General features: G+C 54.5%; 2 protein-coding genes across 3 annotated transcripts; both read left to right on the top strand.

Moving 5' to 3' along the window:
• Positions 1-12,678: 12,678 nt before the first annotated feature.
• Positions 12,679-14,644, top strand: ZNRD2 (zinc ribbon domain containing 2; the record flags this gene model as incomplete). 2 transcript variants are annotated; one of them, XM_079929517.1, is made up of 4 exons in its annotated part: positions 12,679-12,727; positions 12,824-12,975; positions 13,108-13,192; positions 13,588-14,644. In XM_079929517.1, 4 exons carry the CDS (start codon positions 12,709-12,711, stop codon positions 13,929-13,931), a joined length of 600 nt encoding a protein of 199 aa, XP_079785643.1. In that variant the 3' UTR covers positions 13,932-14,644. The 2 variants fall into 2 exon arrangements, with proteins under 2 accessions (XP_079785643.1, XP_079785642.1); XM_079929516.1 differs by having other exon boundaries at positions 12,709-12,975.
• A 186-nt stretch (positions 14,645-14,830) lies between these two features.
• FAM89B (family with sequence similarity 89 member B) lies at positions 14,831-16,345 on the top strand. The gene is made up of 2 exons (XM_079929518.1): positions 14,831-15,137; positions 15,532-16,345. Exons 1-2 carry the CDS (start codon positions 14,838-14,840, stop codon positions 15,808-15,810), a joined length of 579 nt encoding a protein of 192 aa, XP_079785644.1. The 5' UTR covers positions 14,831-14,837; the 3' UTR covers positions 15,811-16,345.
• Positions 16,346-16,544: the final 199 nt, after the last annotated feature.

The raw sequence follows: 16,544 nt of genomic DNA, 5'->3' as shown, positions 1-16,544 counted from the left end.
ATGCTGGCCCCGAGCCAGGGAGACAGTTTTTTTCTGTTTAAAGCGTCGTCGCTGCCGCCTGGGGGAGCGAGGGTGTGCGGGCGGGTGGAGGCTGGGGGGCGGTCCCCGCCCCAGATGCCCGCCCCGCCGGAACCCGCCGCCGCCGCCGCCGCGCTGGGCCCGCTCCAGAGAGCCCTCACCTGGGACCGCTGGCCGCCCCGCCGGATTCCTCCGGGCGGGGCTGGAAGGCCCGCGCCCACCTCCGCCCGGCAGCATCAAAGTGGGAAACCGAGGCTGGGGTAGGAAGATGGGCCTTGCCCCAGGGTCGCGCGGATAATGGGAGCAGGTGGGGCTGGAACCCACGCCCCTCAGCCCTGGCGCAGCCTCCCTTGCACATGTGGGGGTCTCACCACCCCGAAATCACTTCTTATTAGTACTGGTCCACTCCCCCTGGAGGAGAGGACTCGAGGAGGGGGCACCCCTTAGCCAGGGCCCCAGCGGGGTCCCAGGAAGAAGCCCGCGGGGTCCAGAAAAGGAGCAGATGGAACAAAGCTTGAAATCCAGGTCCCCTGCCAACCCCCCTCTAAATGGCTTCCTGATGCCCACCCCGCCCCCGCCCCTTCGCCTTGTCTGGCCGGGCTGGCGGGGCTGGCTCTGGGCCTCAGACACTCTGGAATCGCCAAGGTCTGAGCTCAGGGCCTGGCCCCCTTCCCAGGCTAACAGCCGGGAGGAGGGGGCTGATGCTTGAGGGCCCCAGGGCTGGGGAGGGGCACAGCAGGGCCCCAGGGCAGGGGTTGGCAGGGGCTGGCGGGGGGCCTTGAGTTTGGTCAGGGCTGGAGAGGAGCCAGGCCTGTCCGCTAGTCTGGAAGGGAGGCCCTTGAGGGCTGCAGTGCCCTGGGGCCCAGGCCATATCCCGGGCACCTAGCCAGGAGACCCCAGGATTCAGTCTCTGACTCACAGAATTCAGCAGGGGGTGGGTGTGACCAGGGCACAACCAGAGTGGGACACAGCCAAGTCAGGGTGACACTCTCTCTCCGAGGGGAACGGGGGCTGCAGGCTGACTGAGGGAAAGGGGGTTCAGGGACTTGCCTCCAGGCACACCCGTGCAAGGAACTCATGGTTTTCACTTTGAGGGTGGGCTCATTTGGGGGAACTGAGGGAGAGTCTTTGGTGGACCCCTGCCCGAATTGCTCAGTGGGCTCAGGCCCTGTTCACATAGACAGGTATTGCAGAGGTAGGATGGGGGCAATCCCATGTCCCCAGGGGGGCTGGGAGGGTGTGTAAGGGCTGCCCACACACTCCCTCGGGGCTCTGGTCCCACACTGAGGCAGGGAGTAGTACTGAGTGCTCACCACTTGCCACATGTAGGGCTGAGCATTTTCTAGTCATTTTTCCCCCAAACTCATCTGAACTTGGCCCTTGGAACACAGCATAAACAGACCAGGGTTAGAGTCCTAATCTCTCTGAGTCTCAGTTTTCTCACCTGTGAAATGGGGATCTATTCACTCAACAGACTAGGAACCTCCCGCGTGCTCCTGCTAACAAGCAGGACGAATCTCTGCCCTGCCGGAGCTTCTGTACTAGAGGAGACAGACATCTGACACATCAATTCATACATGGCTGAGGCTGGGACAGAGACGACTAAGGAGCTGGGAACAAGAGAAGTGGTGGGACCTGGAGGTCCAGGAAGCCCTTCTGACGAAGGGACTTTTTTTTTTTTTTTTTTTGCGGTACGCGGGCCTCTCACTGCTGCGGCCTTTCCCATTGCGGAGCACAGGCTCCGGACGCGCAGGCTCAGCGGCCATGGCTCACGGGCCCAGCCGCTCCACGGCATATGGGATCCTCCCGGACCGTGGCACAAACCCGTGTCCCCTGCATCGGCAGGCGGACTCTCAACCACTGTGCCACCAGGGAAGCCCGAAGGGACTTTTGAGCCAGGAGCTGGAGAAGGAGGAGGAGTTAACAGCCAGGCGGTGGGGAGAGCCTGTAGGACGCCCGAGGAGTCGAGGGGCCTGTGTTGAGGAGACAATTTACACAGGGGCATGCGGGGTGAAGGGTAGGAAAGAGATTCATTTCTTCGAGGAGCTGAGAGAAGGCCAGCGGAGCAACGGGGTGGGGAGGTGGAGAGAGGGCATCCGGAGGCGGAGGCGGGAGGCCACGGTGAGGAATCTGAGTTTTATTTTCATTGCCATGGGGCTGTATCAGAGCAAGAGGGGGTGCTGATGCCATCGTCCCAGGAGAGAGGACTCGGCTTGGACGCGGTGGAGATGTGTTTGGGGAGTGGAATCTAGAGACTAGGTAAAGTGGAGGGTGCACAAGAGGCTGGTGGTGTGAATGGCTCCCAGGTGTTTGGCCTGAGCCCCTGGGTGGGTGAGGAAGGCGGCAGAAGAGAGGGAGACCTGGGGGAGAGTGTGGGGCTCTGTTTGCAACCTGCCGAGTTTGAGATGCTTGTGTCATCCACGTGGAGACGTCTCAATCCAGGGGTCTGGAGCTCAAACAGAATGTCTGCCCTGGAGACACAGACTTGGGGTCCTCCGCCTACAGGGGCATTTATGGCCATGGGAAAGGGTGGGCTCGGCTGGGGAGAGAAGAGGGCCCAAGGCGAACCAGGGAGGTCACCACTCCCAGATCAGAAAGAAGAGGCAGCGTCAGAAGTGACTTAGAAGGAGCAGCTGGAGGGAGCAGAGAGAGGAAAACCAGGAGTGTGATGCAGGAAGAGCCCAGAGGAGCGAGTGTCTTGGGAGGAGGGCACGTCCAAGGCTGTCTGATGCTGCTGAGAGTAGGATGGGGGGAAGGCGGCCCTTGTTGGGGGGCTGTTGAGGGGACTGAGCCGCCGGGAGCCGTGAGGGCAAGCGGCACACAGTGAGTGCTCCGTGAGTTTACCTACTGTCGGTACCAAACTCCTCAGCTCATCAGGAACCCAGCAGTGGGCACCCTCCCGCGGGTGATGAACATTAACCTAAGTCTGCAGCCACGGGAGCTGGAGCCGGAAGGGGGGCAGCCCTGGGGAGCGGCGGTCTTTAGCACAATCCGATGGGACCTGTCCTCGTGCAGCCTGCGGGGAGGGAGCTGCGGAAATAAATATTACCCCCGGTCTCTTCCTGTCCAGCTGGGCCCCCCAGGGGCCGAACCCCAAAGGAAGCCTGCGGGCAGGGGGGGCTGGGGAGGGAACACAGCAGGCAAGGTGAGCCTCGGGGCATGAGGCAGGGCGGACAAGGATGCAGATCCGCAGGGCTACTGCGACAGTCCAACGCAGGTAGTGTCCGTGGCCTGTGCACCTTTTCTCTCCGCATCTCCTGTGTCACCACACCCAGCCACCCCATCTTCCTTGAATCGACCAGCATGCCTCCTAGATGTAAGTTCTCCTGCAAGTCCAAGGAGACCATGACCTCTGTGGTCAGTCCAGATCACTTCTGTTGCCTAACGGGTCTCCCCACTGCCATTTCTGCCTGGTCCTGTCCCTCCTCCACCTGGTGCCAGAGTCACCTCTTAAAACCTAATTCCAGGGCTTCCCTGGTGGCGCAGGGGTTAAGAATCCACCTGCCAATACAGGGGACACGGGTTTGATCCCTGGTCCGGGAAGATCCCACATGCCGCAGAGCAACTAAGCCCGTGCGCCACAACTACTGAGCCTGCACGCCTAGAGCCCATGCTCCGCAGCAAGAGAAGCCACTGCAATGAGAAACCCACGCAGCGCAACAAAGGGTAGCCCCCGCTCGCTGCAACTAGAGAAAGCCTGCATGCAGCAACAAAGACCCAATGCAGCCAAAAATAAAAACAAACAAACAACCCCCCTTAATTCCAGGGACTTCTCTGGTGACCCCCCCCCCCCTTAATTCCAGGGACTTCTCTGGTGGGGCAGTGGTTAAGACTCTGCACTCTCAATGCAGGGGGCCTGGGTTCGATCCCTGTTCAGGGAACTAGATTTCACATGCCACAACCAGGGAGCCCACCTGCTGCAACTACGAGCCAGCGCAACCAAATAAATAAATTAATTTTTAAAAAACCAACAAAAACCTAATTCCAACCTTGATCCTTCTTGGCTTAAAAAACCTCCAACAATTAATTTAAAAACAAAACAAAACAACAACAACAAAACCGTCCTGCAGCTTCTGTCTGCTCACCTGGGCCTGCAAGGTCCTCGGTGTGGCCTAATCCTTCATGTCTTGGGGTCCTGCCTCCAGAAGGCATTTCTCTAAAACAGCCGTCCCCGGCCCTTTGGGTCACATCCCCGCTTTGTCTCCTGCTGGTCTTCAGCACAGCCTGAAACATTCTTCTTTGTGGGCTTGGTTACTTACGATGCGTCTCACCGCCCTCTCAGGGAGGTACAACCTTGCCTCCAGAGCCTAGTACAGGGCCTGGCAGGCAGAGGGTGCTGAAGTTGGCTGATTGACTGAATGGACTGAGACCACGGAACTCTGAAAGACGGAACAATTAGACTTGCATCATCTGGTGAGTAAGATGTGGGGATTGAACTTAAGCCGGCCTGATCCAAAACCTACACAGTGCTCCTGGGAGGGAGGAATGAGAGGGGTCCCACAAATTCCTAAAGATAGGAGGGCAATGAGGGGCTTTGCTAGAATGTGGCAAGGAAGAGCCCTGGGACCCCAGCCCCGGGGAATGATCAGACGGCTTAAATGTTAGGAAAGGGTTCCTTTGTGCAGAGGGGTTCTTGAGGCTCAGAGATGGCAAGGGACTTGGCCAAGGTTGCATGGCTGGTTAACGGCAGAGCCAGAACCCAAACCCAGGGCTCCCGATGCCTCCTTAGGGGAACTGGCTGGACGAGGCAGCAGCAGCCTGCGTAAGGGACGTTTCATTTCAGGAGGCAGCATAACATGGTGGTGGTTTTCTGGCATTCGATCTTCCTGCACCAGCTGTGTGCATTGGGGAAATTCTTCATCTCCTCTAGGCCTCCTTTCCTCATTTTTAGACAACGAAGCAAAGGAGCTGACATTCATGAAGGCTTGTTGGATGCTGGGCACATGGCAAGTCCTCAGGATATGTTAGCTCTTTTCATCATTATCTGGGTCTGGGGTCCACAGTGGGCTGTGGGTGGGAGCTGGCTGCCTGTGGGGAGGGGGAGAATAACATTGAAAGAGGGCTGACCATGCGCCAGGCTCTGTGTCACCTCTCTGAGTTCTGAATGTCTTTGGGAAGCTTCTAGACTCTGAAGAAAGAAATGGCTCTAAATGTTGTAGGTTCTAAAGATGACGGTTGGAAGTTTCAGAAGCCTGGAGGGGACCATTCTGCCCTGAAGCATTTCTCTCCAAAGACACTTTACTGAAAGTGACTGTCACTGAGCCCCTCTGATGTGCCCCTGCTGTGATGAAGGGCACTGAGAGATGGGATTGGAAAACGCAATGAACCAGTCTTCATGCTTGATCAGTCAGAGAGGATCTTCAGCCCTGCCCCTCGTCTCCACCTTCCGAACCCAGGAAAAGTCCACTGGTGAGAATCCAGCTCTGGACGTGCGCTGACCAGATGGGGTCACAGCCCTGCCACATCCCAGCAGGGTGACTGTGACTAAACCTCTTAACCTGTCCAGGCTTCAGCTTCTCCATCTGCACATTGGGAGACATAACTCACAGACTTGTCCTGAGGATTAAAGGAGATAATTCAAGCTCTTAGTATAGTGCCCGGCCCCAAGAAAAAATACACCAAAAGTTGAGTATTATTATTTTTTTGTTGCTGTTTCTTTTTTTTTTTTTTTTTTGCGGTATGCGGGCCTCTCACTGTCGTGGCCTCTCCCGTTGCGGAGCAACAGGCTCCAGACGCGCAGGCTCAGCGGCCATGGCTCACGGGCACAGCTGCTCCGCGGCATGTGGGATCTTCCCGGACCGGGGCACGAACCCGTGTCCCCTGCATCGGCAGGTGGACTCTCAACCACTGCGCCACCAGGGAAGCCCGAGTATTATTATTTTTGCTACTGTATCATCTAGTCCTTTCTTGTTTCCCAGAAACGTCAGGTCAATTCACATTGCAGTGAAAGACAAGAAGAAAAGTTGACCCCTTCCGGAGGCCTGTTGCCGTGATGATTAAATAATGCCAGTTACGATTTTCAGAGCCTCGGCTACACAGCATAGGCCACTCGTTGTCATGTGAACCTGATTCACCAGATGAGGCAGTCAAGTGGGACCTGTAACTGAGCTGTGTGTGAATATGCTGCCTTGGGGTGTGCTGTTACTCAGGGACAGGCCTAACTACTGCCACATCCACTGTGCCACAGGTAGGGACAGATGTTGGGCTGGCTCACATGAGGGTAGGGAAGGGTCCCACACTTCCCAAACAGCTAGTCTACCCACCGTTACTGGTCTGAATGGGCTTTACCACCAGCACTTCTGAGACCTTCTATGTGCTTGCTCCCTTGTCAAGGACTATGATGGGTCTGAGGTTTTCTGTTTAATTTTTTATATATCTATTTTATTTATTTGGTTGCGCCAGGTCTTAGTTGCAGCAGGCAGGCTCCTTAGTTGTGGCTTGTGAGCTCCTTAGCTGCAGCATGGGAAGTCTTAGTTGCGACATGCATGTGGGATCTAGTTCCCCGACCAGCGATCGAACCCGGGCCCCCTGCATTAGGAGTGTGGAGTCTTTTTTTTTTTTTTAATTAATTTATTTTGGCTGCGTTGGATCTTCGTTGCTGTGCACAGACTTTCTCAGTTGCGGCAAGCGGGGACTACCCTTCGTTGCGGTGCGCTGACTTCTCATTGCAGTGGCTTCTCTTTGTTGCAGAGCACAGGCTCTAGGCACATAGGCTTCAGTAGTTGAGGCATATGGGCTCAGTAGTTGTGGTGCAGGGGCTTAGTTGCTCCGCGGCATGTGGGATCTTCCTGGACCAGGGCTCGAACCTGTATCCCCTGCATTGGCAGGTGGATTCTTAACCACTGCGCCACCAGGGAAGTCCCGGGTCTGAGGTTTTACCTTACTTGCAAACACAAGTGAGCCTGCCACAGGTTCGTGCATGCTGGCAGAAGACAGGAGATTCCTGGGTCAGAGACAAAGGACCATTATTCATGGCGCAGTAAATAGCATGATCATCAGCATATTAACATCAGTCCTCTTGTCCCCAGGTCCCGTGGGGGTGGCACCAATGACCTAGAATAGACTCCTGCACACAGTGGACTGTGGTATGGGAGAGGATGCTAAACTCAAGAACGCAAGTCTTTTCTAATGACTGGCCTTTGCACTGGAGGGAGATTCTGTCTCGATCTTCCATGGCTATTCACTGTACCAATATCCTTGAGAAGAGAGTCCAGGACAAAGGCAGTCAGTTGCCTTGCTTGCAAAATGCGCAGAAACTCAAGAGATCCCTGGAGAATTGTCTTACAGTAATATCCACCCCTCATTTCTACACTATCTTGGCTTTGGGCGAATTTTCCCATGAGTTCACCACTCTGTTGGCAAATCTGATCGACAGAGGCTAGGACCAAATCTGTTCAATTTGTGTCATACAGCATTTAATTAAAGCTACTACCAACAGAACTACAAGCAGCAGGATGAAGCCAACTTGCAGTACTGACCTCAACTATGCCTCCCAGATGAACAAATCCATAGAGCATCATACCTACCTTAGAAAGCCAGGTGGCTCGCTCCTTAGTTCTCTGCATCAACCTTTCCTTGGCTCAGAAGGCATTCAGGAGAGCCTCAATTCACTGACCAAGGTTGCTATGGGTGATGGATTTCTCCTGTACTTCTTCCTTGCAGACTAGAGTCTGTGCAATCAATATATCTGCTGTACCTGGATTAATGCTTCCAGCCATGAGTAAGAAGGTCCTTTTTCTCTGACTCAGGAGTCTCCTATCTTCTGCCAGCATGCATGAACCTGTGGCAGGCTCATGTGTTAGTTTGCAAGTAGGCTAAAGTCAAGGATAAATTTCAAGTCACTCTGTTTTCTGGAGAGAGACAAGTTAATGTGTGACTTCCACGTCAATCATGCAGTCTCAAGGGTACTAGTGGTGCTTCTGGGAAAAAACATGGCGCCCCCAAGTGGGACTTACATCAGCTAGAGGGGGCCCAGGTTGACAGTGCCTCCCTTCAAGTCCATAGGCCTTAGGGCTTCCAGCCCAATCCAAATAATTAAGTCTAGTCCTTGTTTTTGGAGGGCTTGGCTAAGGGCAGTTAGTCCTGTTTGCCCATGCCACCAGCCAGATGCCATTCATCTACTCCATGGCATGACTGAGTGGTGATAGCTTCAGGATTGGGCCTGGGATCTGTATCTGGAGGTGATGTTGTTGACAGGTATTTTATGTAGGAGGTACAGGAGCTGAGGCTACCCGCTGCTGCTTCCAATCCCTTGGTGAGGTTAAGCAGAATGGCAGTCGAATCCAGGTCAGAACTGTCTAGTGGAGCATGGCAGACTCAGCAGTCAGTTAAATTTAAGTCACTTGAAATAGTTTGGGCGAGTTGGACCAAGATGTTGTCCTCAGTGAAGAAGGCTCCAAGTGGTTTGGAAAGACAAAGACTATAAGTGTCTTTCTTTCCCCCATTTCTCCCAGGGTCTGAGGTGTCCCCTCCCCAAGTGCCAAGGTTGTTATTCTCCCTCCAGTGTCACAAAATCGATGTGTTCTATTCTAGTAGTTAGAACTTCACCTTTTTTCCAATCACCTCCTACTTACACTTTTCATCTGGAAGGGTCAGGTGCAAGAAGGACAAGGACATTTTTATAAAACATACAGGAGCCCACTATGTCCCCCACTCTACGTGTAGGCCACTGTTCGGGGACTCAGAGAGAGAGGTGTGCGTGCCAAGCGCTCCAGGTATTCTCATGGTCTAGGACCGTGTCAGTCAAATAAGAGAATCCAGGTGGTTGAGAATCCCCTAGGCCCCTTTCTGACTGGGCTGTCTCCCGGAGTTGCACCAATCAGGCTGACCTGGGGTTGCTGTTAAGGGAAAGAGAGAAGCATTATGTCCAGGAATGGTGAACGTGGAACCCTAAATTTTCAAAACTGGTCTATATAAACCCCACCCCTCTCATCTCAATCATTATGAAGGACATGGCCTAGATGAGATGGTCCCATCCTGGGGACAGCCACATTCAGTTATTGAACTGCTGTACTAAGGTGTGTGGACCAGGAGGGAGAGCCAGAAATCTCTTTGAGCTAATTTTTGAGGAGCTATTTCAGTGCTCAACAGTACCACATGCTTGTGGATGACAGGGAGGATAGAAGGACCACCAAATACCTAGACTATCAGCTCATTGTTGAGTGGCCTGAGATGAAAGGTGCACCATTGTTAGACTTCAATTGGTCCAGAAAGCCAAAATCATGACACAGATTCGTCTCAAGAACAACAATGGGGTGACCAAAGTTGGCTGATTGGCCTGAAACAGTACCACTGTAACCTGAAAAAGTGTGAGACACCATCCATAGCCCCAGGAAGGAGTCAAAGGTCCCATGCATTCAATCTCTCAGGAGTGGGCAGGGGCAATGCCACATACACTGTAGCCTCCTCTTCACAGAACAAACAGCTGAACTTTTGACCGGGATCACAAATCTGGCATGGAGTGGTGGCTTCTGCATCAGCAGCATAGAGTCCTTCACTTTGTGCCCACTCCGTGATGGTGGACGTGTTGCCGTATCTGGTATCATGATGGGTCCGGGCAGAAATGGAGACAATCTGGGCAGTGCAGGCTCGAACAACAGCTTGATTCATGTCAGTCTCATCAGAGAATGGGCCTTTAGCATGGGCATCTGCATAAGTGATCTAGAGAGTTTGATCAGCCACGATTTGTTTCCACAGTTAGCTGAGAACATTGCCGTCCAAAGCCCTCTATTAGGCGGCAGGGCCCTGACATTATCGATCTCACATTTGGGGACTCCTTGACTCAGCAACCACAGCAACATTGCTTTCCAGCTGGAGCGGCAAGGTTCACACCCTTTGGCTGACCTGGGCTTGAGTTGGTCAGTCTTGCTAATGGTTTGGCAATTTTGTTGATCTTCTAAAGAACTAACTTGTAGGTGAGTTGATTTTCTCTAATCTATTCTAGTCTTCCTTCTGCTTGCTTTGGGTTTAGTTTGCTCTTTTTTCTAGTTTCTTAAGGTGGAAGATTAGGTTACTGAATTGAGACTTTTTTTTTCTTTTAAATATAAGAATATACAACTATAAATTGCCCTCTAAGCACTGCTTTGGCTGTATCTCACAAGTTTTGTTATGCTGTGTTTTCATTAATCTCCAAGCAGCTTCTAATTTCCCATGTGTTTTCTTCTATGACCCATTAGTTATTTAAGAGGGTGTTGTCTAATTTCCACATATTTGTGAATTTCCCAAATTTCCTTCTTTTACTGATTGCTAATTTCATTCCACTGTGATCTGAGAACATACTTTGTATTATTTCAACCCTTTTAAGTGTGTTGAGACTTGCTTTATGGTCTAACATATGGTTAGACCATGTATATTTGAGAAGACCATGTATATTTGAGAAGAATATGACCTGCTGTTGTTGGGTGGAGCGTTCTATAGATGTCTGTCAGGACTTGGGCTTGACTTGCACAGCCGTGACTTTTATTAAAAGGAGACTACCTTGATAGAGGGTATTTCTGTCCCCCTGTCATAATAATGTCTCATTTTTGCCTTGTTTTAATAGAAGGGCTAGGAGAGTTTTCTAGGGCAGTGGAGCTGATCACAAGAATTTATCTAGATTTCTTTGGGGCACCTGTAGCAGTACTGTAAACCTGAAGTAAGACAATAGGAGCCCAAAGAGTAATAAATGCCTCATCTATGGTTTCCTATGGGAGTTTGTCTCAAGGAAATTTCCCGGAAGAGGGACAAAACTCCCTTATAGCAGCGAAGACCCATTGGGGGGAAAAGCTGAGACCTTTTACTGTCATCTCAGAATAGATATAAGATTCGCATGATAGCCTGTAGAAAGGGCTGAGCTGTAAGATGACCCAGCTGTTGCCATTCTTCCTTACCAAGCATCACATGCCCTGCCCCTCCTCTCCCAAGTGAGCCAGCAAAGTTCTAATGATTCATCTATTTTCTTGTCCATAGCAGTAATGAATTTCCCTCCCTTCATGTTTAATATGTGTGTGCATCTCTGTAAATGCTGCCTGAAAGGAGGTGGAAACTTCTGTACTCCCAGGATGAGTCTTTTTTTTTTCTTTTTTTGGCTGCATTGGGCCTTTGTTGCTGCACGTCAGGATGAGTCATTGGTTGTTACAATGGGGCAGACCTGGACTGTGAGGCGCTACCTTTCCACTCCCAAACCCCACCCAGAAGAGAGTAGTTGTCATGAGGAATAAATGAAAGGGAGTAAATGGGAGGATGAGTGTAAGGATCTTAGTTGGTGTCAGACAGGATAAGCTGCTGAGTGGATATGGGCCATTATGATGACACAGAAGGGTGCATCGAGAAATTCGGTGGGGGGTGGGGCGTGCTGGGAGCTGAAGATAGTAAGGACCCGAAGGGTCTGTGCATATAGGCTAGAGGCCAAGAGTGCCTAGTCATTTTGGCAGAACTGACCTGGTGTCAGGCCCTGAGTCAGGTACACTGCTGCCCAAGAGGCTGCTGGTAGATGGACAGAGTGACGTGGGGCACAGGGCTCTCCAAGGAAGCAGGAGGCAGGAAGAGTCAGAAAATGTAAGTTCCAGGGAGTCTATGTAGGAGGAAGATGGGGCCAGGAGGAGGGTACTCTATCTTCAGGTAAAACTGAAAGCATGTGCTGCCAGTCAGAGGAGATTGCCGATGAGATTACGGGAGTCTAAGTCCTAGCTCCTTCTCAACTGACCTGGTGTACTGCCTTGAGGCACTGCAGGCTGCACATCTGGGGACTGCTGCCTGCTCCACCTGGCTTCTTCAAACCTACTAAAGGAGAGGAGGTGTATGGAAAAAGAACAAAGAGGAAAAAAAAAAAACCCACCAAGGCCAATGGTCAGGGAGCACTAGTAATTTTAACAGCAACGCACTCAAGAAGAGCATAACGGTCACAGGCATGTGTAATAAACCCCTCATCCCCACCCTCCAGCATGTATCACTCAGTTGCGGCTGGAACCGAAACTGCGCATGCCCAGCACAGCGATTTCCACCCCCACCCGCGGTCAGCTGGCTTTTCGAGGGTTCAAACTTCAACAAAACAAAATGTCTTCTTAAGGGCTGACTTTGAATCAGTCCCAGGCCTTTGGGTGGGGAAGATAGGGAGTGGGCAGACTGTAACACCGAACGTGCAGAAGGGGAGGGGTCTTGAAATAAGCTGAAAGGCAGCGAGAACGATCGCCGCCTGGCCTGCCTTGCCAGTTGAAGTGAGAAGGGAAGGACTGAGGCCCGAGGAGGCTCCACGCATGCATAAGGGGCCGTTTGTTATCAAGGGTGTTGTGATGTTGCCACTGCCCCGCCTGCCCCGGGTCCTGCCAGTGCGGAAAGGGAAACTCCAGGGGAGGCGGAGGCCAGCGGAGATTTCTCAAGCCAACCGGTCCCCTCCCTCCGCGGCGGGCAGGAAGAGCGACTCTGAGCAGCCACTTCCGGGCCCTGCGACTTTGAGCTGCATTATCACGGAGACGCCCCTCCTGAGGCCCGGCCAGTCGAAAGTTCTTGTCCACAGGCTCCCACCGAGGGGCGCACCAATGGGACAGGGTCTAGTCTGCGGCAGACACGCCCCACTCTGGGCATCGCGACGTCGGAGCACACAGAGCGTCATTTCCGCCCTCATCCTCGGCCCCACACGGAGGGGGCGGAGCCAAGCGGAAGGCGCGCGGCTTGTGCGTCACTTCCGGTGAGTCTAGCGGCGACAACGGTAACATGGCCCTGAACGGCTCTGGTGAGGACTTGGGCTGCGGGGGCTTGTGGCTGCGGGTTGCGGGCTGCAGCCTGCTTCGGCAAGACCCCCCGGCCCCTTGTGCCTCTCTTCCCCCAGAAGTCGACGACTTTTCCTGGGAGCCCCCGACCGAAGCGGAGACGAAGGTGCTGCAAGCGCGGCGGGAGCGGCAGGATCGCATCTCCCGGCTCATGGGCGACTACCTGCTGCGTGGTTACCGCATGCTGGGCGAGACGTGCGCGGACTGCGGGGTGAGGAGAGACTCGGGACGTGGGATCCAGGATGGGGCCGCGGACCAGGCCACACGGCCCTTGACCAGCGCTCCCCTCTGGACCCCATCGCCCGGCGTCTCACCCCTGCCCCGTGTGCTTTCTGGCCCCTAGACGATCCTCCTCCAAGACAAACAGCGGAAAATCTACTGCGTGGCTTGCCAGGAGCTCGACTCAGACGTGGACAAAGATAATCCGGGTGAGGTGTCGAGTGTGCTTGGTGAAGAAGTGTGGTGAGAGAGGCTCAGGAACAGTAGGTGGGAGGTGACAGTGGTATTTGTGGGTGAGGCGGGGGTGAGTTGCTTTCTCCTTTCAGCTCTGGAAAGGACCATTCATTCAGTAAGAGCACCAAGCACCTACCGTGTGCCAGAGATCATGGAGGGTCTAGCTTATCAGGCATAGTTCTGATGAGAGAGATGAAGCAAGGGCATAAATAACTCTGATACAAAGAAGAAAATGGATAAATTGCCTTATACTGGGGCAGGGAAAACATCTCAACTAGAGAGAGAGCAGAACAGTAAAGAGTAGGGAAGTGGCTCAGGGCTGAGGTGAGCCAGGTATCCTGACCATTCCACCGGCTTTTTCCTCTTTTAGCTCTGAATGCCCAGGCTGCCCTCTCCCAAGCTCGGGAGCACCAGCTCGCCTCTGCTTCGGAGCCCCCCTTGGGCTCTCGGCCTGCCCCTCAGCCCCCAGTACCCCGTCCAGAGCACTGTGAGGGAGCTGCAGCAGGGCTCAAGGCAGTCCAGGGGCCGCCCCCTCCTGCTGTGCCTCCAAATGCAGATGTCCTGGTCTGCACACAAGAGGCTCTCCTGCAGAAACTGACCTGGGCCTCAGCAGAGCTGGGCTCTAGCACCTCCCTGGAGACTAGCATCCAGCTGTGTAGCCTTATCCGGGCTTGTGCTGAAGCTCTGCGCAGCCTGCAGCAGCTGCAACACTAAAGAACCCCTCCTGAGAAAATCCCTGTAGAAAAACAGCTGTTCCTCTTGTGTGATTTTTTCTTTTCTTGGTTCTGAGTGTGCATGTAAGCCCCAGCTCTGCTCGTCTTTTTCCTACTTTTGGCCTCTCATGCTGTCACAGTCTGGTCTCCTTGATGCCCTGAGAGATGAGTTGGGCTTGTTTCTGCTCAGTTTCCCCACTCAAAGGATGAGGCGGGAGAGGACTATGTGATACTTTTATTCTGATGAGGAGGCCACAGCCTCCTCAAAAGCAGAAACAGGCGTCGCTCTCTAAAGGAACCCTGCAACCTCCTCAGCCATCCAGTGCTCATTCCCCACCCTTGAGTGAGATTTGGGGTTCCAGTCCCCTTGGTAGCTTCCCCTCCTTCCCCCGAGCATCCCGACACCATCATCCTATCCCACCTCAGGCCCAGACCAGGTACTCAGATACTGACAGGGTGTCAGTCAATTAGGGATCAATTATGGACTTATCCTCAGTCTCCTGACCACCCCCCCCTTTTTAGATCCTTGAGAGTTATAATAAGGCAGAATAAATAAAGTGTTGTGTGTGGGGGTGGAGAACCGCGAAAGAACCGCACGCTCCGCTTTTGCCCTCTTCCCTCACCCCTTTTTCCTGTTCCCCTTCTATTGGTGGCCAATTGCCTGTTCTCTGCTCTCTGCGACCTGGGGCAACGTGGGCGCATCAGCCGTTGCCCTTTTAAGAGAGGCCCTGCCCACACGGAGGGGTGGGCAGGGGGCGGAGTCGGAGGAATCGGGTAGGAACAAAGCACTCCCTGCGGGCGGCGGCTGGGCTCGGCTGGCGGGGCCGCGGGGTGCGGGGCCTGCGGGCGGCGGCCCGGGCGGAGCGTTGGAGGGAAGGAGGCGGCATCCTCCTCTGCCGGTCCGGCCATGAATGGGCTGCCTTCGGCCGAGGCGCCAAGCGGCGCGGGCTGCGCCCTGACCGGTCTTCCGCCGTTACCGCGCGGCCTCAGCGGTCTTCTCAACGCGAGCGGGGGCTCGTGGAGGGAGCTGGAGCGCGTCTACAGCCAGCGCAGCCGCATCCACGATGAGCTGAGCCGGGCCGCCCGCGTACCGGACGGGCCCCGTAACGCCGCCGGCGCCGCCAACGCGGGAACTGCCGCGGGTCCCCCCGGCCCGCGTCGCCCTGTTAACCTCGACTCGGCGCTAGCGGCGCTGCGCAAGGAGATGGTGAGTAGCCCTGCCTCGGTCAGCTGGGCGTTGCGGGGTGATGGGGGCTGCCGGCGAGCTTGAGGGTCCTGGGGCGGGGCGGAGTACATAAGGCAGCGCGCTATCTGGGTCTAGAGGATTGGCAGAAGCCGGTTGGGTCAGAGGGGATATGGTAACAATAATTAGTTACCGTTTATGGTAATAGTTACTATGTATTTTAAAATGCCTTACTAGTGTTATTTCATTCTATTCTGCTAGATAACTTGTCCCCATCTTGCAGATGAGGGTCAGTGGCTTTGCCTACAGATTCACAGCTTGTAGGTGGCATCTGATGTCCACAAAAACCTGTGCTTGGGAAGACTGGCTAGGGGGGTGGCTTCGACCCCAACCCCAGCCCACTCTCAGTCTTTTGCAGGTGGGCCTGCGGCAGCTGGACATGTCCCTGCTGTGCCAGCTGTGGGGCCTGTATGAGTCGATCCAGGACTATAAGCACCTGTGCCAAGACTTGAGCCTGTGCCAGGACCTGTCATCCTCCCTGCATTCAGACAGTTCCTACCCACCTGATGCTGGCCTATCTGATGATGACGAGCCTCCTGATGCTAGCCTGCCCCCAGACCCGCCACCCCTCACTGTGCCCCAGACGCACAATGCCCGAGACCAGTGGCTGCAGGATGCCTTCCACATCAGCCTCTGAAGAGCTAGGGTGGTAGGGGGCATGTACCCATGCAAAAGGCTCAGAAACTCACCCCTCAGCAAGTATTCAGACTATAGTGCCTGCTTTCCCCCATACCACCTCACCTCACAGGAGGAGGGCAAGGCCTGGGCCCCTTGGGAGCAAAACTGCCTACCCTCTCTCTCCTGTCTTGGGTTAGCTGGCACTGGGGCAGGTACCTGCGCTACAGCCTCTGCCCATGGCACTGGACCTTCACTCCTCCAGCTCGGCCGACCTTCAGTCTGGCGGTGGGGTCCAAAGCATCTAGCACTCCCTTGGCACCTCTGTGACTGGGATGAGTGCCTGGCTCCTGTCTCTTCACCTTTTGCTGCTATTGGCAGCTGCTGGCTCAGGGGCGTCCCACCTTTGGTCCCTGGGTTCCACGGCCCTAGACAAGGGCTCTCCAGGACCCATTCCTGCACCACCCACGGCCGGGAGGGCCAAGGCTCCGCGCTGGATATTTAAGTTTAGGGGCCAGCCTCCTGGGCGCATAGATAAATAAATAACTGTCTCAGCATTGTTGTGTTTTGACTGCCTGGCTCAGGGGCGGGAAGATAAGCGGTAATTCTGTAGAGTGCTGCCCCGCGCTCCGCCAGCAGGTGGTGCCCGAGACCCCGAGTTGGAAGAGGCTCGGCGGTGCCAGGGTGCGAACCCTCGCTCCCCGGGCAGAGTCGCCGATCTGCCGATCGTTCCAAGCTGCCCCAGCTTGGTCCCGC

The sequence above is a fragment of the Stenella coeruleoalba genome, assembly GCF_951394435.1.
Source record: "Stenella coeruleoalba genome assembly, chromosome: 8".
In the NCBI taxonomy this organism is placed as follows: Eukaryota; Metazoa; Chordata; class Mammalia; order Artiodactyla; family Delphinidae; genus Stenella; species Stenella coeruleoalba.
This window is presented reverse-complemented; position numbering and strand designations above follow the sequence as displayed.